Genomic DNA, 26,090 nt, shown 5'->3' with positions numbered 1-26,090 from the left:
GAGCAATTGGACACTGCAGGCTTTGGGAGTGCTTATTACTTTTAGGCATTTTTTAAGTCACCAACCTGCTTTACTCCCTAATTTAATGAAATACATAATCATTTTAACTGAACTAAAGGGTCTCAAATTATAATTTAGAGCACAGTCTTCAATAATATCTATGCTATATAGATGATGAAGTCTTGTGATTCATGTGGAATGACATACATGGCAGCACTTAAAGTCTTTACAAGTAGCTCAAGATTGATATCATTTGTGGTTGAGTTTAATTGGCTCTAGAAATTTGTAAAAAAAAATCACTTTCCGTTTCTGGACTTTTGGGGTTCAAACTCAGAGCCTTCATTAATGCAAGCTCAGTGTCTTTCTCTCTTTAGAGAAGGTACGAGAGGGAAACAAGCTATAGGTGGTGATAGAAAACGTAAGAGGAAGAAGGAGCTTCTGGTACAATAGTTGAAACCTTAAAATGGATCAAGTTTTGAACTGAATTGTAAAATATCATTTGCCTTAATTTTTAAGTGTTCATGCTTTCAATATCAGAGGCTGAACTTTCCACTTACAACTGATTTTTCCTTCCTTTGGGGGACTAAACAATTCTAAGATTCATGATATGAGGCTCTGGCCAATAATAATTGGCCCAAAGAAGTGTGTATGCATGTAAAAAAAAAAAATCATTAAACGTTTGCTGGGTGTCGTGATTATACAGAGTACAGGGTTTTGACTAACTATGGAGGCTTTTTGTTCTTACTTTCAATCTTATACATTAAGGAACCCACAGTCTACTGTATTTACTATGTGCCATGCACTATTAGAGGCAAAGACATAATTAGCAAAGGCCCTGATGGCCTGGAGCTTATATTCTGGAGAATGGGATGCGGAGACAGATAATAAACAAATAATATAATTGATAAATGCTAAAAAGAAAAACAACACAGGGTAAAGAGACAGAGAATGGTGAGAGTGTATAAGCTGTCTTATATAGTGTTGACAGGGAAGGTTTCTCTGATAAGGTGATATTTGAGAAGAGAGACCTGAAGGGAGTGAGCAAGCTATGTGTACATCTGGGAGAAGAGGGTTCCAAGCAGAGGGAACAGCAAGTATAAAAACCTGGGGGTGAGAGCATAATTGATGAGTTGGGAGAATAGCAAGGAGGCCAGTTTAGCTGGAGCTGAGTGATCAAGAATAGTAGGAGGTGAAATCAGAGAGGTATCAGGGAAGAGATTACATAGGGCTTTGTAGGCCATATTAAGGATTTTGGATTATGGTATGAAGTTGGGAGTTTGGGGAGGGTTTTGAACAGAGGAATGACATGATCTGATTTACATTTTAAAAGGACCATTCTGGCTGCTTTGGTGAGAATAGATTATGGAGGCAAGGGTGGAAGGAAGGAGACTTGTTAGGAGGATGTTGCATTATATCTAGGCGAGAGATTGATGTTGGCTTGCACCAGGGTGGTGGCAGTGGAGGTGATCAGAATCTGTATATATTCTAAGGTAGAGCTAAGACAACTGGGTGTAGGGATGAAAGAGAGGACTCAAAGTTTTGAACCTGTTATGAAGGAATCATACCTCCTTCCTCCCACATATATCATTCATTGAGCTGGTGGAGAGATTTGGAATGGGTTCATGAGAGAGGAGGCATTTTAGCTGGGCCTTGAAGATCAGTTAGAATTTTGCTACATAGGGTTGGGGCAGAGGAGAGAGCATTTCAAATCAAAGAAATACTATGGACAGAAGTCTGGAAGTAGAGTGGTGGAATGAAGGGTTAAAGTGAGAAATGAGGTTGGAAAGGCCTAAGGGAAACAAGTTAAGGGTAAAATGAATGAAATCAGCATTGTTTCTACTCACTTTGTATAAGTAAGTACTCCTTGTTCTGGGCAAGTAGTTACTCCCAGTGCAATGCTGTTCATTGACTGTGGTTTCCACATAGCATTCCATGTGTGATGGGCTCCACAGAGATTCCAGATGTTTATGGGAACATATGTACTATTGATAATTCATAGATCAGTGTTTCCTAATCAGTTTTCAAGTTTCAAAAGCAATTTTTTTTTTTTTTTTTTTTTTTGCGGTACGCGGGCCTCTCACTGTTGTGGCCTCTCCCGTTGCGGAGCACAGGCTCCGGATGTGCAGGCTCAGCGGCCATGGCTCATGGGCCTAGCCGCTCTGCGGCATGTGGGATCTTCCCGGACCGGGGCACGAACCCGCGTCCCCTGCATCGGCAGGCGGACTCTCAACCACCGCGCCACCAGGGAAGCCCTCAAAAGTAATTTTAAATGCAAATTGAAAGTTTGGCTTGGGCCTTGTTATCTTTGAGGTGCTATTAGATACCCAAGTAGAGATGTTGAATAGACAGTTGGAAGTATGAATCTGGAACTCCAGGCCAATGAAATAAGATTGAGAATTGTCTATAAATTGTCAGTTTATAGGTGGCATTTAAAGTCATAGGACTGGATTAGATGAACTAAGGAGAAAAGGTAGGTACAGGAGGTATAAACAAGGTTCACAGACTGAGCCAGGGGCACTGCAGCAGGATGTAAAAGCTCTTTACAGAGGTGTGGATAGTGTGCAGTGTGAGTCCAGAGAACTGAGTGAACACCCACACAGGCAAGCCTCTGCTGTGAAGGGGCCAAGCTGAAGGGATGGGACCAACTTCCTCCATGGTTAGGGGGCTGTGCAGGCCCTTGGTTTTGTGTTGATAGCAGGGGCTGTCAGCTAAGTTGGACCTAAGTGTCAAGTGCTTTGTGGCTTTCTCTTATTAGCACTGACCTGGAGCTAGGCAGGCCTGGTCTGCTGAGGGAAGGTTTGCTTTCCCCGAGGAGGGATTGCAGAATGTAGAGACTGACATCAAGTTAATGTCAGAGCTGAGCATGCTGTCTGGGAGGGAGTAGTTCAACACAGTTCATTTAAAGCACAGGAGATTAGAAACCCTGCTGTGTATCTGTGGTTTCTTGAGTAAAATTTGAGGGACGGGGTACTTAATGGGTGGAAGCAAACATGCCTACTAGAGTTGAAGGTTAAAAGTTCCCTAAAAGAATTTTATAATAACTAGTATTTTCACGGTTCCTTGTATACACTCACACATATGCATATACAAACATACACTTTTCTACCCTCTTTCAGTATATACTAAGAAAAGCTTCAGCCTTTAGAATATTTTTTGAGTTCATCTTACAAATTCTTAGAAAGTAATTGGTACTGCTTTTCTTTGCCCTGATATGCATAGCGTAATGCCTTGGCATAATTATTAAGAATATGAACTTGGGGGCTTCCCTGGTGGCGCAGTGGTTGAGAGTCCGCCTGCTGATGCAGGGGACACGGGTTCGTGCCCTGGTCCGGGAAGATCCCACATGCCGTGGAGCGGCTAGGCCCGTGAGCCATGGCCACTGAGCCTGCGCGTCCGGAGCCTGTGCTCTGCAACGGGAGAGAGGCCACAACAGTGAGAGGCCCGCGTACCGCAAAAAAAAAAAAAAGAAAAAAAGAAAAAAGAATATGAACTCTGGAATCAAATGAATATGAATTTGAACTCTGACTGCCACATACTATACCACCTTGGGTAAATTACTTAGTGTCTCCAAGACTAAATATACTCTTCTGTAAAACAGCAACAATAGCAGGGTTGATGGATAGGGACAATAAATAACCCTTTTATTTCCTGCTTAAGTATGGAATCAACTGAAAGCCAAATCTATATGAAAATTTTAAATGTATTTTACATTTATAACTGATAAAGCTTAGGTTGAAGGATGTGGTTTATGTGTGCAGCAGTAATAATGGTTTCTAATACTGATCCAGAATTAAGCATACAAATTTAGATGTAGCTACCCAGCAAATCTTTGGCTGTGTGGGACAACCACAGGTCTGTCTCTGCAGAGGCAGGCAGAGTGTATCTGTCAAACTTATGAGGAAAATGTGTACCTTCTGCAAGCAGGCAGATCCTGGCAGAGCGGAAGGAGTTGAGCCATAGTTGTTTTTTCCAAACACACCAATTGGAAAAGCTAGTAGTCTTCCTGAGAGTAGATTGAAGAGGCCAGGACTGATAGCTGATGAAAACTGGAGATGAAGAGGATCAGCATTTCTCCCTTACAAAAAGTACCTACCTCATAACATAATACATGTAAATCACTTGATACGATGCCTGGCACACAGTAAATACTCGGTAAATGCAGGAGTTTTTTACTTGCATATTATGGATGCTCAGTAACTATTTACTGATTGAGCATATTGCCAACATGTACTTATAAGATAAAGGTTTCTTTTTAACTGGGAAAAAAATAAAGATACACAAATGTACAAAGCTAATTTAACAAACACCTGTGTACTCACCACCCAGAACTAACAAATGTTAGAGTACTGTAATATATATTTTTGTTTGTTTTTTACAAAAATAAAACCATGCTAATGAAATTGAAGTCTCCTTTGTAACTTGCCTCCTGGCTCCACGTTAGTCTCATTCCCACTCACCAGAAGAAACTACTATCAGGTATTAGGTATATCTTTCCAATCCATGTTTTATGACATCTCATTTTCAATAGATGATATCATATTGTTCATGTCTTTCAATAACTTGCTTTGTGTGTGTGTGTGTGCGCTCTACCTACACTAATAAATATATGTAGTTTACTCAGTTTAACTGCTGTAGGGTATTCCATAAGAAAATGTAACTTCAAAGGACCCGTTTTTGATAGCTTTAGTGTATAGCATGTAAAAGTGGCCAAAAGGCCCGATGACTCCTTCCATATGTAGCATAAATATAGACATTGGTAAGGCTAGTCAGTGGGCTCAAGGATGCAAGCGCCAGCAGGTTGGTGCACTTAATAATATCTGCTGCTCTCATTTCCTCACAGCCATGGATTCTGTGGTGAAGCCAAGACAAGTGTCCATGGCCTCTGCCCATGTGTTAGAAATGGAGATCATGTGTCCTTCACAGAGCCAGAACCAGAATTAGTCAGGAAGAGAGGGAGATTTGAGTGGGAACCCAGGATTCTAGATTCCAACCACTGTATCATTCACTTTTACTCTGAAAGAAATGAGGATTCTTATGCCATGGTTGGATACTCCCAGTAGCTAGTTCTAATATTAGTGGTCCTTTTCTTATAAAATGATAAAGCCCTAAACACCAACTCTTTGCGTAAAGAGATTAAGTGGCTTCTAAGTGGCCTAGCAGCTAGAAATTGAAGAAGGGGCAAAAGGAAAACCACCCCTTGAATCATGTTTGCAAAGAGAAGTGTGCCAAGTGCTCTTTTATTACTCCAGTGTCATTATAAATTTAATTGGTGTTATGTCAGCTACTTAGATCAGAGCTAATAGCATATTAAACTATTTGTTTGTACCAGTTCCATGGTAACCTGGGTGGGTGTGGAGTTGGGACAAGGGGCAGCTGTGATACCTGGTCTATAGAGTGATTTCATCATGCTGTGAACCCCTTATCACCCTAGATGGAGAAGTGTCACTGGGTAATGAGACCTGACTTCTCAGTGCCCCTCAGAACACTCAGAGCCATGAGCAAAGGCCCTGGGCTGCTTGTCTGACCTAGAGGTTTAGCCTAGAGTTAGAGAACAGTGATTTGTTGGTGATACCGACAGGTATAACTATGAGTTTTCCTTTTCTCTTTCTTAGTAAAAAGAAAGCTGAGATTTTTTGAAAGCTTTATAAAATAACCCTTTGATATTAGAGTGTGTTTATAGTTCTCCAGTTCTACCCTCTGATGACCTATACAAATCAGCAGAGGAGGTGCCGATGAGTCATGCATCTGTGCTTTTAGTGGCTTTGAGCTTTTACTTGTTTTCACTCTCTCCAGGTCCTTTTATGGGTTTCCGGTTGCCATATCTCTATTTTTTTAGTTGTATAAATATGTTACTTGATTGGAAAGTAGTAATGTGATCACATAGAAGTTTCCTTGCCTTTGTTTGTCCATTGGCTCTCCCAGAGTACCTTATTAACTCATTAAATGTTCATGCTTCTGCTGATAACATTAAAGTTAATTTTCAGAAATTAGTACGTCAGTTTATTTTATCCTGGCTGGTTTGTGTATGTGTTACTCTCAGTCTTTAGGTGGAGTAAAGACTAATTTGCTCTGAAAATAATTCATTAGGAACTTGCCGTGTCATGCTTGTTTTTGAACACAACCATCATTACTGTCTGATTCTAGAACATATTCATTACCAACCGTGCCCCCCCCCCCAAAGAAACCCCTTACCCATTAAGCATTTGCTGTCCTTTTCCCCTTCCTGGTAACCATTCATCTGTTTTCTGTCTCTATAGATTTGCCTGTTCTGGATATTCATATAAATAGATCATACAGCATGTGTCTAGCTTCTTTCACTTAGCTTAATGTTTTCAAGGTTCATCAATGTTGTAGCATGTATCAATTCTTCATTCCTTTTATGGCTGAATAATATTCAATTATATGGATATACCACATTTTGTTTATCTACTCATCAGTTGATGGACATTTGGGTTGTTTCTACTTTTGGGCTGTTATGAGTAATACTATCAACATTCACAAGTTTTTGTTACTACACCTGTTTTCATTTCTCTAACTTCGGTATCTACCTAAGAGTGGAATTGCTGGGTCATATGATAATTTTGTCTTTTTAATTTCTTGAGTAACTGCCAAACTGTTTTCCATAGCAGCTGTATCATTTTACGTTTCCCACCATCAGTATATGAGGGTTCTGATTTCTCCATGTCTTTGTTAACACGTATTTTCCATTTTTGATTATAGCCATTTTAGTGGGTGTAAAGTATCAGTAGTATCTCATTGTGTTTTTTATTTGCATGTCCCCAGTGAGTAATGATGTTGAACATCTTTTTTTTTTTTTAATTTATTTACTTATTTATTTTTGGCTGCATTGGGTCTTCGTTGTTGCGCGTGGGCTTTCTCTAGTTGCGTTGAGCGGGGGCTGCTCTTTGTTGGGGAGCACGGGCTCTAGGAGCACGGGCTCAGTAGTTGTGGCTCGCGGGCTCTAGAGCTCAGGCTCAGTAGTTGTGGCGCACGGGCTTAGTTGCTCCGTGGCATGTGGGATCTTCCCGGAGAAGGGCTCGAACCCATGACCCCCGCATTGGCAGGCGGATTCTTAACCACTGCACCACCAGGGAAGCCCGATGTTGAACATGTTTTCATGTGCTTATTGGCCATTAATATATCTTCTATGGAGAAATGTCTGTTTGAGGGTCCTTTGCTCATTATTTAATTGGGTTGTGTATTTTTTTGTTGTCGAGTTATAAGAAAATAGAAATTCTTGGACTTGCTTGGAGCAGAGAGTAGGATCAGACTGACTTCAGGCTTTTGCCACACATACTTGTATGTTAGTCTTGCTGCCACAGGTGAGTCAGTTACACCTCCACTTCCAAGAATGCAAGGTGTTGCCCTTACTTCCGCTCTCAGAAGGCACACCTTTATTCACCTACACCTTTACCATGCCTACAGGCCAAACTCCATAGTAAACACTGTTGATTTGATCCTCTTGCTCTTCTTGTAAGATTAGAGTAAACTAAAGACAACTGAAATAGTAAAACTTGTTTTATTTGCTCATTTGGAAGACTTGTAGAGTTTTAATAGTCCTATTGATAGATACTTGGCTTTCTGACCCTGGAGAAGCAGAAGTAAAACAGTGTATACGAGGAAATGTCTTGCTTTTGTAAAATTTGTTTTCATGAGACTTCTTTATTATGTACTGTGTACATTTATTTCTCATATATGATGGAACTTAGAATAGTGTCCTATGAGGGCTATAATTTTTAGGGTTTTTTTGGTTTGTTTTAGAAAGGAATCAAGGACCTCAGGGTTGTGATATTGGTAGTGGTCTTTGTGCATCCTTTTTCTGATCTCTTTTACGCAGATCCTGAATCAAATACTTGTCATGTTTAGTATATTGTTAACAGATTTATACAACACGCAGTTCTCAGTTGTGGCATGTCTCTGAAGGACATTTTTTTTGCATCTTTATTTCCTGACTATAGCATTTCAGCCCTTCTCATAATTTCCTTGGGCGTAATTATACTGATACTTCTACAACGCTTGTGTTGGATCTGTACAAAGCCCAGTGTCTCCTTTGAAGTTAGGAGGTGAAATTATTTATCCTGACACTACAGTACACATACTCTTAGGGCTCATCTGTGACAGTTAAAATATTGGGTAGTTTTCCTTCATGAAGTTTTAGGGTCAGGTCTCAAAGAGCTATAGACTTTTTATTTTCATTTTTTTGGCTGCACCACGTGGCTTGTGGGATCTTAGTTCCCCGACTAGGGATTGAACCCAGACCCTTAGCAGTGAGAGCTTGGAGCCCTAACCACTGGACCGCCAGGGAATTCCCTAGACTTTTTAAAGTTGGAAGATATCCTAGAGGCCACTTGATGGAGCACTCCCCTCCCCTGCCCCCAACCATTTCTGACATGTTTTGTCATGTTTCCTACTTGAACACATCCAGTGATTTCTAGTCATCTCATCCTTTTTCCTGAACTACTCTTCTTTTGGTTTCTATGACACAGTGTCCCTCCTTTTTAGTGTTACTTGCTGGTTCCTCCTCTTCCTTTCATTCTTATTATATGTTGACTTTTATAAGGCTAAGTCCTCTTATTCTGAGTTCCTTCTCTAGGAATTTCATTCTCATGGCTTCAAGTACTACCTATATGTAAAATTGTATCTCTAGCCCAGACTTCTTCTGTGAACTTCACACCCAATCTGTTTTTTTTTTTTAAAAATATCTTTATTGGAGTATAGTTGCTTTACAATGGTGTGTTAATTTCTGCCCCAATCTGTTTCTCTTCTAATATCTCACTTGGATGTTTCACAGGTACCTTAAACTCAATGTGTCTAAAACTAAACTTATAATCTTTTTTTCCAAACCTGGTCCTCTTGGGAGGTATTCTTGACACCCTCCCCTAATTTCTGATAAATAATGAAGGTTATGGTGAAGGACTTGGTGAAATCCTCTTGTTGATTTTTTTCTTGAATATTTCTTTTCTTTTTTTTTTTTTTTTGCGGTACGTGGGCCTCTCACTGTTGTGGCCTCTCCTGTTGCGGAGCACAGGCTCTGGACACATAAGCTCAGCGATCATGGCTCATGGGCCTAGCCGCTCCACGGCATGTGGGATCTTCCTGGACTGGGGCACGAACCCATGTCCCCTGCATCGGCAGGCAGACTCTCAACCACTGCGCCACCAGGGAAGCCCTTGAATATTTCTTGAATCTATTCTTCTCTAGCTCCATTACCACCACTAAGATACTGTCATCTCTTTCCAAGATTATTGCAATGGCTTCCTAGTAGGTTTCTCAACATTCACATTTGTATTCTCTAACCAGTGCTTCCCAACCCTTTTTACATCACAGCACCTAGAGGAGTATTTGCATGATTCACTGGGGTAAGTGGACAAAGGGTGCTCAAGGTGGAGGCAACTGCCCAGGGGGGCTTTGGCTGCCCTGAACGTACCCGGCCACTCTCGGGACTCAAAAGGTCAATATCTTGGACACATCTATTACCCATTCATGACTCACTGGGCTTTCTGCAGGAAGCTGTGCTCTAACTCATTCTCTGTGTTGCAGCCAGAGTAATTTTTTATTTTCAATGGAAATTTGATTTTTTTGTTTCTCCCGCTTAAGACCTTGTGGCTTTTCATCATCTTTAAGATAAATACCAAATTTTTAATATGGCTTATGACCCTGTATGATCTGACTCAATCTCACCAGCCTCATCCTTCTATATTATCTATCCCTCCCTGCCCCACCCCGCACTTCAGTACTTCAGCCTCACTGGCTGTCATTTAGTTCCCAGACATGTCTTGCTTCATTTGACCTTTGCTCTTGCTGCTCCATTTGCCTGGAATTGCTCTTTCCCCATGCTAACCTCTCCACTTTATTAATTCCTACTCATCCTTCAGAGCTTGTTCAAAAGTGCTTCTGTGATTTCCTTGATTATACCAGGTGTTTCCTCCATTAGACACTGTGCTTTTCCCTTGGAGCCCTTATTGCAATGGTGGTTAAATGTCTATGTGCCCTGCAACAGCGTAATCTCTGTGAATAAGTGTTTGACTTGTTCACTGCTCTAATCCCAGTGCTCTTTGGGTCTAACATATATTGAGTGCTCAATAAATGTTGATTAAATTAATTATGTCAGTTCTTGGTGCTGAGGATGAAGCTTTAATCAAGTCAGAGAAGATTCCCTACTGTTATGGAACTTACATTCAGATACAGACAGTAAAGATATAAACAAGAAAATATCATGTAGTAAAGGTGATATTTTAGAGAGTTATTGGGGAGGCCTCTCTGAAAAGGTGAAATTTCAGCTAAGATCTGAATGAAAAGTAGCAGCTAGCCACTTAGAAGTATCCAAAGGAAGAACATTCTTCTTCTTCTAAGAAGGTTCTTAGAAGGCACAGATGATGCAAATGTCTTACGGTTGGAAAAAGTTTGGTGCAATTGTTTAAGCAAGTGAAAGGGGGAAGAGTCATAATAAGGTTGGAGTGGTTGGCAGGGACCACATCATGCAGGGTTTTATTGCCCAGGTTAAGGAGTTTGGATTTTATTCGAAGTGTCATGGGAAGACTTTCAAGGATTTTGAGCAGAAAGTAACATGAATTACATGTTAAAATATCCATGACAAACATCCAGGAGAGGATGATGGAGGCTTGGACTAGGATGGTAGCAGTGGAGCTGGATCGAAAGAAGAGGATGGTTTCGGGATATATTTGGAAGTAAGTTAAGACTGATGGGTGGCTGCGGGGGGATATTGGGTTCGAGGAAAAGAGAAGAATCAGGGATGGCTTCTGTTGGCTTTTGTATTTTTTTGTCTCTGTGGGGTTTTTTTTGTTGTTGTTGTTGTTGTTTTTGCGGTACGCGGGCCTCTCACTGTTGTGGCCTCTCCCGTTGCGGAGCACAGGCTCTGGACGCGCAGGCCCAGTGGCCATGGCTCACGGGCCCAGCCACTCCGCGGCATGTGGGATCTTCCCGGACCGGGGCACGAACCCGTGTCCCCTGCATCAGCAGGCGGACTCTCAACCACTGCGCCACGAGGGAAGCCCTCTGTGGTTTTTAAATTGAGCAATTGGATGACTGCCATTCAGTGAGATGGAGAAGACTGGGAGGGTGTGGGGTGACTATAAATCAGTTGTGCTTGTTTTAGACATGTTAAGTTTGGGTTTGACATCCAGGAAGATATGTTTTATAAGCAATTTGATGTGTAAATCTGGAATTAAGGGGAGGTCTAGGTTGGAGATATAAATTTGGGAGTCATAATGATGTTTAAAGCTATGAGACTAGATGAGGGTTTCTAAGAGAGAGTGATGGAGAGAAGTTAAGGACAGCTTTCCAGAAAATGTCAACATTTTGAAGTTGAGCAGAGGAGGAGTAGTCAGCAAAAGAAAACTTAGAAGGGGTAGCCAGTAATGTAGGAAGAAAATAGGAGTGTGGAATCATGAAAGGTAAGAGAGGAAAGTATTTCAAGAATTGTGTTGAATGCTGTTGATGAGTAAGAACAGGTTGAGTAAGAAGAGAATAGAGAGTAGCCACTGCTTTGGGCAACATAGAGATCGTTGGTGACCTGGACTACAGTAAGTTCAATAGGGTAGATGGGAAGCATGATTGGAGAGGTTTGAGGAGATAATGGGAGGTAAGGAAGTGGAGGCAACTACTAAACAATTGGTTCAAGAGGTTTTGCAAGAAGGGGAGGAGAGAAAGGAGGCAGTACCTACAGGGGAATGTGAGGACAAGAAAGGTGTTTTTTGTGTGTGTGTGTATGACTTGCCTTACCAAGAAGGAATTTGCAGAGAAAGAGACGTTGAAGATTAGGAAGAAAGAAAAAGGATAACTGTGGGAGTGAAATTTTTGAGAATGGGATGGATTCAACACCCAAGTGGAAGTGTTGTGTTTCTGCTTCTATCAAAACACAACCCCTCTATCCATTTTAACACAGGGAAAGAAGAGAGTGTATGTATAGGTAGGTGTAGGTCAGGTGGTAGATTTGGTAGTGGAAAGAGATAATTCTCATCAGATTGCTGCTGTTTTCTCAGCTGGGAATGAGAGGGGAGGAGAGAGTATAGGAGATTTGAGGAGACAAGATAAAGTATGAAATAGTTACTTTGGAGAGCAGAGAATTTTTTAAAATTTATTTTTGGCTGCATTGGGTCTTCGTTGCTGCACGCGGGCTTTCTCTAGTTGTGGCGAGCGGGAGCTACTCTTTGTTGTGGTATGCGGGCTTCTCGTTGTAGTGGCTTCTCTTGTTGCGGAGCACGGGCCCTAGGCATGAGGGCTTTAGTAGTTGTGGCGCACGGGCTCTAGAGCACAGGCTCAGTAGTTGTGCTTCACGGGCTTAGTTGCTCCGCGGCATGTGGGATCTTCCCGGACCAGAGCGCCAACCTGTGTCCCCTGCATTGGCAGGCGGATTCTTAACCACTGTGCCACCAGGGAAGCCCTGGAGAGCAGAGAATTTAATATATTAAGAAAATTTAATAGAATTTCTGGACGCTGGTGAGTGCCTATTTGAGATTCATAGTCCTAAATTTAAAGTAAAACCATGCAGCACACTTAAGTGTTTTTCTCCAGCAACATTCAGCTATTTGGGTACAAACATGGAGTAGGTAGATGGTTGGGTTTAGCTTGGATTGGTATTTTGCCAGGGAAATGCAACAGAGGGAGAGAGGGGCAAAAGAGAGTTCAGAGGGGAATAAATATAAATGAAGGACTGTGGAAGCTGAGTTGGGTGGGAGGGGAGAAGGTCATGGAAGCAGAATGAATAATGAAAAACTTGTTGAGTGATATGGTTGAAGAAGTGCTGGAGGGAGAGTTACCAGATCAAAACGACCTGGAAAAATAGGAAGTAGTGGCGGTGAAATTGAAATTTTGGAGGTGGTGCAGTTACTGGTGTTGTCAAATCTCTAGGGTATGAACATGGACTGGGTGGCTTAGGTGGGGTAAAGTAAAAAATGTGAGGGGAGAGAAGGTCATGGTATTGGATGGATCATCTCCATTCTTGTTGAAGTCACCTCAAGTGGTGCAGCAGTGGTGGAGAGGAAGAGCCTCTGATGAATGAGGGGCAGTACCCAGGATATTGGTAGATTGCAGCAGCAAGGAAGGGAGAAGAGGATGGTACACCGTGATGCTAAAACCTTCAGGAACCAGGATTTTTGGAGGAAAAAAAGAGGAGAAATGATTTGGCAGTAGGCTTGAATGAATGAATGGAATGATGCATGGATGGAAATTTATGCTTTCATTAGGCAACTTTCATGGCAAGTTAAAATCCCTATGTGCTAGATTCAGTTCTACCTTTTAAGACTCCCTCTTTTTTCAGAAGAGAGGTTGCCAAACTGTAGCCTGCTGACCAGGTCTGTCTTGCTTGTTTTTGTGTTTTTTAGAACACAGCTATGCCCATTTTTTTCAACGTTTTTTATGTTGCTTTTGCACTATAGTGGCAGAATTGAGTAGTTGTGACAGAGACAACCCCACAAAGCCTAAAATATTTACTGTCTGGCCCTTTATAGAAGAATTTTGCTGACTTCCACTTTTGAAGATTCTCAAACTTCAGTTTGCATCAGAATCACCAGGAGAGCTTGTGAAAACAGATTGCCAAGCTCCACCCCTAGAGTTTCTGATTCAGTAGGTCTGGGGTGGGGCCCAAGAACATGCATTTCTAACAAGTTCCTCAGTGTTGCTGGTGCTGCTGGTCTGGGGACCATACTTTTAGAGCCATTGTTTTAGATATTTAAGTTGGTGATTGGGTTCCTTCTCCCCTTAATATTCTTTGAGCCAAATGTCCCTACCTACATCAGCTGTTTATCACTTGACATGATTATTGGCTTATCGTTTTAAGTTTGGTGCCTATAAATATAATGATTCTTTGGCTGAAGCCTGATCTCTGCCATGTGCATTGGAACAGTTGCCTCTCCTTGCTCTTCATTTACCTGTGAGCTTGTTTTCTTTCTTTCTCAGGTTGTCTGATGTACTGGTCTTTCTCTGGGACTTAAATGAAGCTTAATAGAGATCTTAATAGATGTCTATCTACTTCTATTAAGCTTAATAGAGAAGCTTAATAGAAGTAGATAGAGATCACATAAACTTTAGGTGGACTAAAAGGCTAAAAACACTATCATTTGGAAGAAGTAAGAATCCACCCTCTCCCCCCACCACCATCACCTGGTATATCTCTGCTCTAAGGTACTTGAGTAGAGCAGAGGTTTATCTTGGGTACATTGAGCCATTGTGATCATAGGTGGGATTTGGGAGTCTGACCCCATATGGTAGCAGTGTCAGAGTCTCTTTAGCAGGTAGGTAAAAGAACATCTGGGAGAAAAACCAAGGTCATTGCTCAACTTGATCCAAGTCTTTTGTCCCTGTCTTTCAGCAGAGGAACCTCTGAAAGATGTCTTGAAAGCAGTTTCTAAAAGATGCAGAGACAGTAACCCCTTCTTAGATTTCTCTTTATTCTCCTGCTCCATGCCTAAAATTGCTTTCTCATTCTTTCAGCTTGTCTCCCAGCCGTATGTAGCTCAGCAGTTACCTTGTAGCCTAGTTGTGTCCCTAATGGTGAAGTGGATAAACCCAGATGAGTTCACAAGTGGACATCTGTCCTTGGATCACTTGTCTCTTATCTTCAAATTCCTGGTCATGTTTGGCCAGCCTTTCCTGCCTCTGGTGAGTGCGCCTCACCCATTCAGGCTGTCGTAGCACTTGCACTTTCAGATCTCTGCCCATCCGTGTCTCATTTCCCTTTCTGAGTTCTCTCATTGTGCCCCTGCACTGCCTTTGTTTTTCTCTTCTTCCTCTTGTTTCCCTGCCTTCTTCACATTTTACCCTGGCCGCCAAGACATGCCTCCTCAGCCTTCAGTGAATTCTTGGCCTCTTGCTAAACTTCCCCATCATGGGCAGCTGGCCCCCTCTGGCCATTTTACAGTTCTGCAGACTGAGAGAACATGAGATTCATTGAAGCTCTTGAGTTCTTAATTTGGTGTTACCCAAATCTTCATTTTACAAGTGGGGAAATAAAAGGTGAGAGGGGAAAAGACTTTTCTATACCCTAAGATAATACAAACAGGAAAAATATTAATTTAGAGAAAGAGACAAAGTTCCTACGAAAAGAAGAAGTCTATAGAGATAGTGTCACGAGATGAATTACCTCAGGAGTCTATTTGAGAGATTGTGTCATGTTGGAAAAGTTCTAGGGACTTGAGCCTCTTTCCTTTGTGAGAGGATGAGAATGAAACACCAACCCCTCAGTCTGACTCCCGGAAAGAAGAACTTCAGGCTGATGAGCAATAAGTCCAACAATGTCATCTCCCTGGCCGTGCTGAGCCCCACAGGAAATCTCAGAATTTTACGTGAGGACAAGGCCCCACAGGAATGTTGCCGCACCTAGAGCTCTGTGGTTTGATGCCAGGAGAGAATTTCCTACAGACAGGGTTCTGAGGGAGATTGCTCAGTAAGACGGAAAGGTGCTGCAGTGAGGCCAGCAAATGCCTTACCAGGACTCCCGGTGGAAGGTGGGGGTTTCACATGCCTCCTAGAGTTTCCACAGCAATTATTATCCCCTTGTAGTGCACAGTGGCCCTGACACTGACATCACATGGAGCAGTTTCTCAAGGATTTTCAACTCCAGGACGTGGGAAATTGGGATGGTTTTATGGTTTTACAAGTTGACCTGAGAATAAAGCGTAAGGGCTTTGACCCTTAGGGCCTGTTTGTGGGAGCAAGGTTTTCATGTCCCCATCAGGATCAGTGAGGTCTGAGTTTTAAACCTGTGTTTATCTAGGGGCAGAGGTTAGAGGGCAATGTCAAAAACTGAAAACCACCTTGAAGGAGAATGGTCATTTTTTGCCTTTTCTTCCTCCGATGGGTATTCGTCATTCAGGTCAGGAGGGAAAACTAAAAAGGAGTGTGTGTACAAGTAAATCAGTAAGGCATCATTTCCCACGATAAATGCACTTGTGTTCAACTATTGAGTTCCTATTATGAACCAGCGATTCTTCTAGACACTGGGACTATATTAGAGAGTAGAACAAAGTGTTGCCCTCATGGACCTTTCCTTCTCATAAGAGAAAACAGACAAATACCGCTTCAGGTGGTGATAGGTGCTAAGGAGGAAAATCAAGGTGAGGAGAATAGAGAGTATGGAGCCGCATATGATCAAGAAGGCATTTCCCATAAGGTGACACTTGAGAAAGACCTGAAGGATGTGAAGGAGCAAGTAATGTAGATATCTGGGGAAGAGAGTTCCTACACAAAGGGACCCAAAGGCAAAGGACAGGCAGGAGCATAGCTGGTGGGTTGGAGGAACAACTTGGAGGCCAGTGTGGCTGGAGCTGAATGAGAGAGAGAGAGGGAGTCATGGGACGGGAGGTCAGAGTCAGCTTAGAGCAGGACTGTACGTGGGTTTTTGAAACGGCTTTTGCCTTTTATTTTGAGAGAGGTGGAAAGCCAGGAAGGTTTTAAATGTTGAAAGATGACTCTGGCCACTGTGTGGAGAAGAAACTGAAGGGGGTCAAGGACAGAAGAAAGGAGACCACTTAGGAGGCTCTTCATTAAGGTCAGATTCTGGATGCATTTTGAGATAGCACTGACAGGATTTGTTGTTTGATTGGATGTCAGATGTGAAAGAAAGAAGATTCAAGGATGACACTGAAGTTTTTGTCTTGAGTTGCAGGAATGGAGTTGTTATTTACAGGAATGGGGAAGAGCAGGGTCCACAGAGTTTCTGATTTGACTAGTGGTTTTAACCTGTGGAGATTCAAGGAAGAAAAAGTTTAACTTAGTCATTGGTTCCTTAATTTTTTCCATTCTCTCTGATGGTCTCATTTGTATTTGGGTCAATTCTATGACAGTTATTTCTCGGATAAGTACAATCCCAGTATTCTAACTTTTAGGGATCCTTACCTAGGCCTCTGTGATTCAGTGTGGGTAGAAGCTGTGGGTCCAAAAGAACCTTGGGATAAACTCGGTCTCTGGGAGCATCCTTCATTTCAGGTGCTATATTGGTGTCCTAAGGCTGCATAACAAGTTACCACAAACTGGGTGGTTTAAAACAACAGAAATTTATTTTTTCACAGTTCTGGAGGCTGAAAGTCCAAAATCAAGGTGTTGCAGGGCCATGCTCTCTGAAGGGTCTAGGGAAGACTCCTTCCTTTCTTCTTTCTAGCTTATGGTGGTTGTGGGCCATCCTTGGCGCCTTCCTAATCTTGCAGATGCAACCCTCCACTCTCTGCCTCTATCAGTGCATGGCATTTCCCCTGTGTATCCCTTTGTTTTTACGTGGCCTTCTTATAAGGACACTAATCATTGGATTTAGGGCCTGCCCTAATCTAGTATGACCTCATCTTAACTTGGTTACATCTGCAAAGACCGTATTTCCAAATAAGGTCACATTCACAGGTACCGGGGGTTAGGACTTCATCACGTCTTTTTGTGAGACACAGTTCAACCCACATCATGTGCTTTGGTCTGGGTTTGACTATGAGGGTCTTCTGGGCTTAGGTATGTTTGAGGATGAGACAGGAGCTATTGAAATACAGTTAGAAAGCAGGTCTGTGCTAGAGATGCCCCATCTGTTGGGATGAAAAAAAATTTTTTTAATGTCCAGTAAGTATATTTAAACTAAAGATGTAAAGACAGGTTCATCATTATTTTTGAAACTTGAAGACTTTAGGATATGCAGTAGTAAAAATCATGAAAAAGTAATGAAACTGGAAGTGGAAGATAGAAGGAAGAGATGTGACAGAGTGAAGAATTTTAAAGCTGAGAATTACAACCTGAATTTGATTGGCCAGAGGCCTGGGCAGTAGGGAGATAAGCTCTTGCTGATGCTCCAAGTTTATGGTTTTGCTAGCTGGGGCAGCAAGTTGGCAGAGATGGAATGCAACAGACCTGGGCTCCTGAGCACTGGCTGACTACTGCCAGGATAGAACCCCACTTGCTCCACAAGCCTTTTCCTTAGATTCCTACGGGTCTGGGACCCAAAAGGTGCCCAGAATGGTGCATGGCACTTGCTGTCTAGCTGCTGCACAACACATAGGACATGTACATTCTTCAGCTGTGTATCAGGAGTTACTAGTATTTGCCTCTTTTTTACTCACCACAAGTTGTTTATCAAAGGAAGTTTAAGTTCCCACTCTGATATCACAGTGATAGGACTGTATCAGGTTTAGCAGTGTAATTAAACAAATTTCCTCAGCCATGGAATAATCATGGTCACTATGAGTTTTTGTGGAGCTCCTGTTTTTTGGTAAGGAATTGTGTGCAAGTTGGACAGATGGGAGATGAGTAAAGAGATCGGGCTCTTTCTAGCCTTCAAGAAATTTGAAGTTAGAAGACAAATAGGAACCAGAGGTTCACGTAAGAACTATGATAAAGATTTGTGGGATTAGCAGATGCAAACTATTATGTATAGGATGGATAAACGGTGGGGTCCTGCTATGTAGCACAGGGAACTATGTTGTGTCCTATGATGGACCATGGTGGAGGGGAACATGAAAGAATATATATGTGTGTAGCTGGGTCACTTTGCTGTGCAGCAGAAATTGGCACAGCATTGTGAATCAACTATACTTCAATAAAATTTTACTAAAAAATACTGTGGATGCCTCAGCATTTGCCATCTAAAGGAAACTATGAAGTCTCTAAATGTATCATTTAAAAAATATCTGGGGCTTCCCTGGTGGCGCAGTGGTTGAGAGTCTGCCTGCTAATGCAGGCGACACGGGTTCGAGCCCTGGTCTGGGAGGATCCCACATGCCGCGGAGCAACTGGGCCTGTGAGCCACAACTGCTGAGCCTGCACGTCTGGAGCCTGTGCTCCGCAACAAGGGAAGCCGCGATAATGAAGAGACCTGTGCACCGCGATGAAGAGCGGCCCCCGCTTGCCGCAACTAGAGAAAGCCCTCGCACAGAAACAAAGACCCAACACAGCAAAAATAAATAAATTAATTAATAAACTCCTACCCCCAACATCTTCTTTTAAAAAAAAAAAAATCTGGACAGAGAGTGGGAAAAATTAAGAGGCAGGGATATGTAGAAGGGGCACCTGAGAGGTTTACTGGTGAAGGCCTCAGGTAATAGAAGCACTTCATTCCATTTTCCTGTCTCAGAGGTTGGGGATCAGTTCCCAAGCAAGGCCTGAGACCAGGCTGCTTACCTGCCCTCTGCCCCAGCCTTTCCCTGGCTTCCCCAGGTCACCTGGGCACTTCAGTAGTCAAAGTGAACCCCCAGCTGCTTGGGTGAAGGGAGGAGGGGTGAGGGAAGGGCACTGGCTGCATCTGGGCTAGGGCTCTGCATTTCTGGCTCTAGTGTGGCTCAGTCACATGCACCCTGGGGAGAGGATTATTTTGAGTATTCCCCAAAAAGGGAGACTTCATTTCATGTCTGTTAAGTGGGAATGCAGCCACAACGGTGTCCTCAGGGCAGGGACCAGTGGTGAAGCCACCATACTTCTGGGGTGACCACAGGGCAAATAATGTACAGACATGATTTCCTTTGACTAATCTTTTGTTAATCCTGGTCCAGGTGTGGCTCCTGAAAGTGAAGTTCTTTGTCTTAAGTTGAGATTTTTAATTTAGGACGCAGATGGGGTAGGAGGTAAACTTCCAAAAGGTCTGTTTTACTCAGTGTGTCACTGTCCTGGATTCCTGGCAGGCAGCAGTTTCATTAGAAAAGCAGATTTCATCTTGACTCATCTGCCTTGGTGAGATGTGTGATGCAGCCTATCTATCATCTTGCTGGACAGAGCAGAGGGTATGCTGTCCATTTTGCAGCAGTGGCAGCTACAGGCGCCTGGCCTGGGCCATGGAAAACCTTGAGAGACAATCTGTTATGGGGCCAGAGCTTTGTCCTGGAATTTCCTGGCCTTTGTCTGTCTGGTATAACTTCATGTATCAAGACGCCTGTTTTTAGAGTCTACTTCCTTCTGGGGGAAGAGTGCTATTGCCATCCAGAGAGCACTCCTGCTTCCTGTACTGAGCAACCCCCTCCCTGTGCCCAGGGGTCGGGCTGGGGGAACACTCTGGGCAGGTGTGTATACTTGGCTCCCAATAGACAATAGGCTCCTGGAAGTCACTGGTCACAGAGAAGCCATACCATTGGGCATAGAAGCTGCATCTACCAACTTGGCACATTCCCCCTGGTCCTAACCCTTATTTCCTTCTCATATTGCAGCAGAAAAAATCCTACCTGGAGCGGAGTGTGAAGGAAGCTGAGGACAATATCCGGGAGATGCTGATGGCACGAAGGGCACAGTAGGAAGCCTCTAGGGAAGCTCTTCCCCCTGACCCCTGCCATTCCTGGCCAGGGGCCTGTATAGGGAAACTGCTTCTGCTCTGCCTGATGGACATTTTATCTGGATGGTCTGGTAACCCTATGTTTTATGCATCACCTGGAGCCCCTTTCAGATCCCATCCCTGTATTTTTTATCCTGGCTCTGCCTGCCACCCTTCTTCCCTGGGGGTGAGTCATGAACCCCCAGGAGAGGGAAGATGGGAGCCGGGACAGATAGGAGAGCTCTTCCTGGGCCTACGACTAGTCACACTGGTCAGACCAATAAAAGACATCTGTCCCACTCTGCTAAGTCTGCTTTTCTTGAGCTGATGGATGAGAACAGAGGATCAGAGAGGCAGAGGCTATCTCCACCTCAGCTCCTCCCTGTTCTCCTCCAGGGCTGTGGGCCTGCTCCTTCTGCATTGAAGCCTTGCCTTCTTTTTTCTGTTCCTTTAGGTAAACCTCTCAACTTCTAAGCCTCCATGTAGTATGCAGATAAGGAAAAGGAGAGCAGGGCACAGCTGAATGAATGTAAGTGGACACAACAGTGGTGCCTCAGTGGCAGTCTGCCTAAAGATTCCTTTCCCACTTCCTCCCAAACACTGTAAAAGAAAATCTGGTAATAAACCAGCAGCACTCCAAGACGGTCTCCCTTTGGTCAGTTCATAGGGTGGACATTACAATCCTGAGGCCTCCTGGAGGCATGGGGGCAGTGGTGTGCTGGCGCTGGCTCGGGAGAGCCAATTATTTAATTTTCAGGAATTTTGTTGCAAGCCAGTTGTTAAACAGTAGCCATTATTAAAAATTAAGTTTGTAAATTTACCATTATATTAAAAATAAGGTTAATAAGTATTTAGAACTTACCCCTTCCAAATTACTTTACTAAATTTAGCCATTATCTGTGTTTTTGAGGTGAGCAGTCTGTTGTATCTGGATGGTGGAAAAACTGCATAGCAGTGCACTGCTGCCCTTGTCTTCCCAACTCCGTGTTCAGGATATCACGTTGGTAGCTTGAAATCCGCTACGGTGGGACCCACCATTTACTCCACAGAAATCAGGTGATGCTACAAAATCTTGGCTTTTTGTTTGTTTTTAAAGAGAGCTGGTAGTTATTTATCAGCACCTGGCTGATTCAGAGGGAAAGTGGGCAGACGAGGAGGTTAGGCAAGGAGCTGTCAACTATGCCTCTCAGGGATGGCCAGCTGAAGAAGGAAAATTAGATTTGCTGCTATGGTGGCTCAGCGCCACCCTGCGGCCAAAACTGAGATGGATGGTGTGGCTGACTAGTTTGTATTATGACAGCTCTCTTCTTTGTGTGTCAGTGGACAGGGGTTGGGTTCTGGGAGGGGACAGCAGGAAGAGAAAGCCTCAGGTCTCGACCTGAGCCCCAACTGTGGCTTCTCCTTCCAGAGCAGGCCCTGGGGCAGCCACAGTTACCGAGATGCCCTTTCCTATGCTCTGGGTAAAAGCCAGTGTGGCTCCTTGGTGAGTCCATATCTCAGTGGGACTAGGGAGAGAGAGAATGCTAGCTCGGTGAGGACTCCTTGACCTGGCTGAAGGACACCTGGCCTTGGACCCTGCCTTCCTAGTAGCAGCCAGGATGAAAAGGTAGATCGGCTCCTCATCATATACTGGACACTGGACAGTGGCTGAGAAACCCAGGGTTTAGATCGTATCTGGAATAACTGAGACAGTTGAAGTTTAGACAAATTTATTGAAACATACAGGGTGTTAGCAGAGAAATCATTCAGTGGTATGTTATATCATGCCACTACCTTGAATGTATAATTTTAAAATTATAAATATATATTTTGTCACTAAGCCTTTGGCCAAAAAAATGAAAGTCATTTAGCACATTTGTGAAAGACCAATAAGAAATGGATTTGAAGATTAAAAAGATCAAGTCACTGAATTAAACAGCAGCAACCCCTGCTAATCTAGAATCCCACTGCGTTGAAGGTAGAAGTGTCTGTGCAGAGCTAGTCATTGATTTCAGCAATCAGAAGAGATGGGGGCAGGCACGCTTGTTGGCGGTGGCGGCAGAGCTGGCAAGACAGGAGAGCCAGGGTCGTCAGGTGAGCATATCCCAGAGACAGCAGCAACAGAGGGCAGTCCAGCAGGCTGTGAGGCAGGTAGATGGGCCCAGGTCATCCCTTCTCTGGTCTTCCACCACATACACTGGATGGGGAAGGGGAGAGAGGGTGAAAATGAATGGGCACAAACCCCATGCTCTACAGGGCCAACACCTCCCAGACCAAGGGAGAGCTACATACAGCAGCTCAAAGCCACTGAGCAGACTTTGTGCAGCCTTTCCACTTATGCAGTCTTGGGTGATGAATGGAGGAAGGGTGGCTCAACTACTTTCCCTCCTCCTCCTAAGGACATTCATCCCTGCAGGAGGGCAAGCACTAGGGAACCTAACCAGTGGCCTCACCAAGGCAGCCAGTGTAAGAAATGTCCATTGCTCTCTGGCCAGAGTTGGCTAACCCTACTTGGTTTATAAACCAGGTAGCACTCTGTCCCGAATCCTACAGGGGAACTGGGGGGCATTTCTTTAGATACATCTAAGCCATCTCCCAAGAGCAAGAGAGTAAGTAAAATCTCCTAAAAAGGGGGCTTTAGGCTTTAAAAGATTAACCAAGAATCTTGGTTTTCATACCTGGCCAATGCAGTATGTGCTCCAGCCTCTAAACTTTTGCACAAAGCAATGTGGTAGGCAGGATGAAAACCTAGGCAAGTGGGAGGCTATGGCTGGAGCCTGGTACTCTTGCGTTTCCCCAGAATGGAGTAGGAAATCTGAGCCCTGTCAGGGCTAAGCGCTGTATTAAGAGATCTGAGTGCCAAACAAATCCCCAGATCAAGAAGGACCCCCAACCACCCTTTACTCGTGAGCTGTGGCTCACGTCAGCCTCGCTTCCCATTAGAATGTCTGATGGTTGACCTTGGCCTCAAAGGATCTGCAGGCACTTTTAAGAAAATCTCAAAACAACCATCATCAAACTCAGTAATAAGCAGTAAGGATCTTAAACTTTTTGAAAGTTCATGAATACATGAATCTTATAAATTAAACCAGTCCTTTGGCATCTTTTAGTTCTATTTTTGTGTATCTATTTTTATACCTCCTCTCTTGGCAACTCTTTTCTCTAGAGCCTGGTATAGTAAGTAGCTAGAACACGCTGGGTTTAGTGTGAGCTTGTCCAGGTTCTGTTGTATCAGCCGCCCTCCACAGAGACATCCCCTTTCCCTTCTCTCATGGCACAGGTCTAATCTCAGCCTGTTTTCATTTGGCCCCTCTCAACACAGACAAAGTTGTTCAGGGTCTGGGAGACAAGACCCACCACCAGGCAAGCCTAGTCAAAGACGAGGTGACAACCCATTTATTTTTCTGAGGTCTGGTAAGGCACATTACTTGATTTAGTCTTAAGAGTAACTTTGAGATACCATCATTCCCCTTTCACAGGTAAGGATCAAGACTTAAGAGAGGTAAGTCTCTTGTTCAGCACAGGACCAGCCAGAGGCAGGATGTGAATTCAGGCCCCAACTGGGTAGCATAGGGACCAGGCGCGCAGGGGTGAACGGGCTCCAGGACAGTCCTCTCTCACTCTAGCCGGAGCCCACCCCACCCACTGAAGGCCTGGGCACTCCAAACTCTGGGATCACCACAGCAGGGTGTCACCTGCCACCTGCCCAAGTTCCCAGCCTCCCATGATCATGCATGGGTAGTGTTGGACAGGGAAACTGAGAACACAGTTGGCTGTGGACGCCGTTGAATAATCTTTTGCTGTATTCTCCTTGCCACTCTGCTGCCCCTGGGACATAAAGTCCCCCTCCTCTGCCAGCTCTGGAAACAGCCTGTTTAGCCCAGGCCTGAGACCCAGCCCGAGGCTGGGTTGCTATGTGCCAGGTCCTGCAGTCTCTCTTAAACTGGCGTTTACAGAGGTGCTCACGATGTGCCTGGACCTGGACCTGTGCTGAGGGCCTTTCAGCACCACTTGATCTTCACAACCCTGTGGGACACCTGTCTCCTCACTGCTTCCCCTGCTCCCAGCCCTTCTTCCTCTCAAAACCACTGAACCTCAGGTAACTTAGGGAAACAAAAATGTCCAGTCTTCCTTCCTGTATCACCTTTCTCCATTAGTCAAGTTTGTCCTTGCCAGGGCTTATTTCACCTGCCATACTCCACAACCTGGGGCAGTAGAGACTGAGCTGATTACTCCCTGACAATGCTTACAGAGGTTAGAAATAATGAGTCTGGCTACAGAACAGAGGACTTCAAGCCAGAGGGCTGCATCAACCTTGACAGGGGTAGTTAGTGCTGTACATACCTTAGAAACCCGAGTCACGTATTTGCTGGAGCACCGAGTCTTCCAAATCCCTTATGACTTTTTCCCTTGCATTAGCTGAGGACAGAACCTATGCTTCCAGACTGAGAAGATGGGGGTGGAAGAGTGCGTGTGTGGGAGGGTAGGTGCGGAGGTAGGAGTGACTTGTGTTTTCCTTGCTTTTCTTTCCATCACCAAAAGCAGGGATGACTGGCCCAGGAGAAAGCTCTGAGGAAGGCCTCACAGTTCCTCACAGCATGCGCTGTGGGACCCAGGAATTGCATATTTTACAACTGTTATCTGCCTAGATACCCTGCTTACCTGCAGAGTCTGAGGTACTGCACCTTTAGAGGGTGCCTGCTGCACTGAGCTGCAGGCCTAGTCTGCCCCCGGACACCACCCCACCCTGGGGCTTCTGCTAATCTGCCACCTGTCCCCATCCCTGCCACCCAGTAGGTGAATCTGCCTGAAAGCTCCCATACTGCCCTGGCTGAGCCGTTAGGATACACCTGAGTGCATGAGTCCTGGGCCATGACAGCCTCCCTGGGTACTTGAAGCCAGGGGACTGTGTACACCACAGCTTTTCTGGTGGTACTGGTTACCCAACAGGAGGTGGGTCAGAGATGATTCTAATACAGGTGTTTCCACACCCAGGCCACATGGGCCTTCCTGGCAACTGGCCTATACTGGCAAGCTGGGCAGGACCATGGTTATGTAATATGTTAATCATTAAGGGAAGCTGGATCAACAACAGAAACGGTACTGACTTTTCTGTAATCTAGAATTACTCCAAAATAAAAAAAATTTTTTTTTCTTTTAAAGGAGGAAAGAAATCGAGAGGGATCAAAAGTGCAATGGGTGGAGTTGGGAGCAGTCAGTGCCCAGTGGGGAGCAGAGGGTCTGGTGTCTGCAGAGGCTACTCACGTTAGGTGCCTACTTAGGGATTAAGTGCCCCCTTGTGGCCAGCCTGGGGACAGGCTGGGCTCCAGCTCCTTCTGATGCAGGCAGGGCTTTACAGATTGGCTCACACACATATCAGCCCAAAGGCTAACCATCCCATTTCCTATCTAGTGTCTCAGGAGCCAAGACCACCCTATTCAACCAGTGCCGGGAGCCTGTGCCCTGGTCCCAGGCAAGGGACTGAAGGGACTCTCCATTTCCAGAAAACTGGTTGAGTTGGAGATCAGGTCCAGGGGTCCTTCACCAGCTTGTCTTTCTTGCCTCACACAGCCCTTTGGTACCAAGCTTCAATGTTCTCAGCCCCAGCCCAGGGGTGGGGCCTACAGAGGGCCAGGTATTCAGAGCTTTGCCATGTGAATGCAAGCGCAAAGGTGGTGGTGGTGGTGAAGGGCATTGGTGGAATGTGCAGGGAGAGGTGTATGAGCATATAGATCTGACTCAGATGCCCAGACTAGGTCATAAAGACCCAGGTAGGTCTTGGGTGCAGAACCTGTGGGAAGCTGAGCAGATTCTGGAAGAGGCTCCCCATCTGCCTTCTTGCCTCTCTGCTGGAAGCAGAGAAGACGGATGCAAGATGCTTAGAGGT

The 26,090-nt window shown here is 44.3% G+C and overlaps 1 protein-coding gene and 1 long non-coding RNA gene across 2 annotated transcripts in view; one reads left to right on the top strand and one right to left on the bottom strand.

Annotated features, from left to right (window-relative positions):
• The window catches only part of PFDN1 (prefoldin subunit 1), a 60,220-nt gene extending 39,694 nt beyond the window's left edge, over positions 1–20,526 (top strand). Inside the window, exon 4 of the mRNA XM_060143736.1 lies at positions 20,124–20,526. Coding sequence (XP_059999719.1) covers positions 20,124–20,207 — 84 coding nt within the window. The 3' untranslated portion in view covers positions 20,208–20,526. The remainder of the gene's footprint in view (positions 1–20,123) is intronic.
• Positions 20,527–21,916: 1,390 nt separating this feature from the next.
• The window catches only part of LOC132517121 (uncharacterized), a 64,859-nt gene continuing 60,685 nt past the window's right edge, over positions 21,917–26,090 (bottom strand). The window contains exon 3 of the long non-coding RNA XR_009539594.1: positions 21,917–22,400. This is a non-coding gene — a long non-coding RNA (uncharacterized LOC132517121). The remainder of the gene's footprint in view (positions 22,401–26,090) is intronic.

The sequence above is a fragment of the Lagenorhynchus albirostris genome, chromosome 3 (assembly GCF_949774975.1).
Source record: "Lagenorhynchus albirostris chromosome 3, mLagAlb1.1, whole genome shotgun sequence".
In the NCBI taxonomy this organism is placed as follows: Eukaryota; Metazoa; Chordata; class Mammalia; order Artiodactyla; family Delphinidae; genus Lagenorhynchus; species Lagenorhynchus albirostris.
This window is presented reverse-complemented; position numbering and strand designations above follow the sequence as displayed.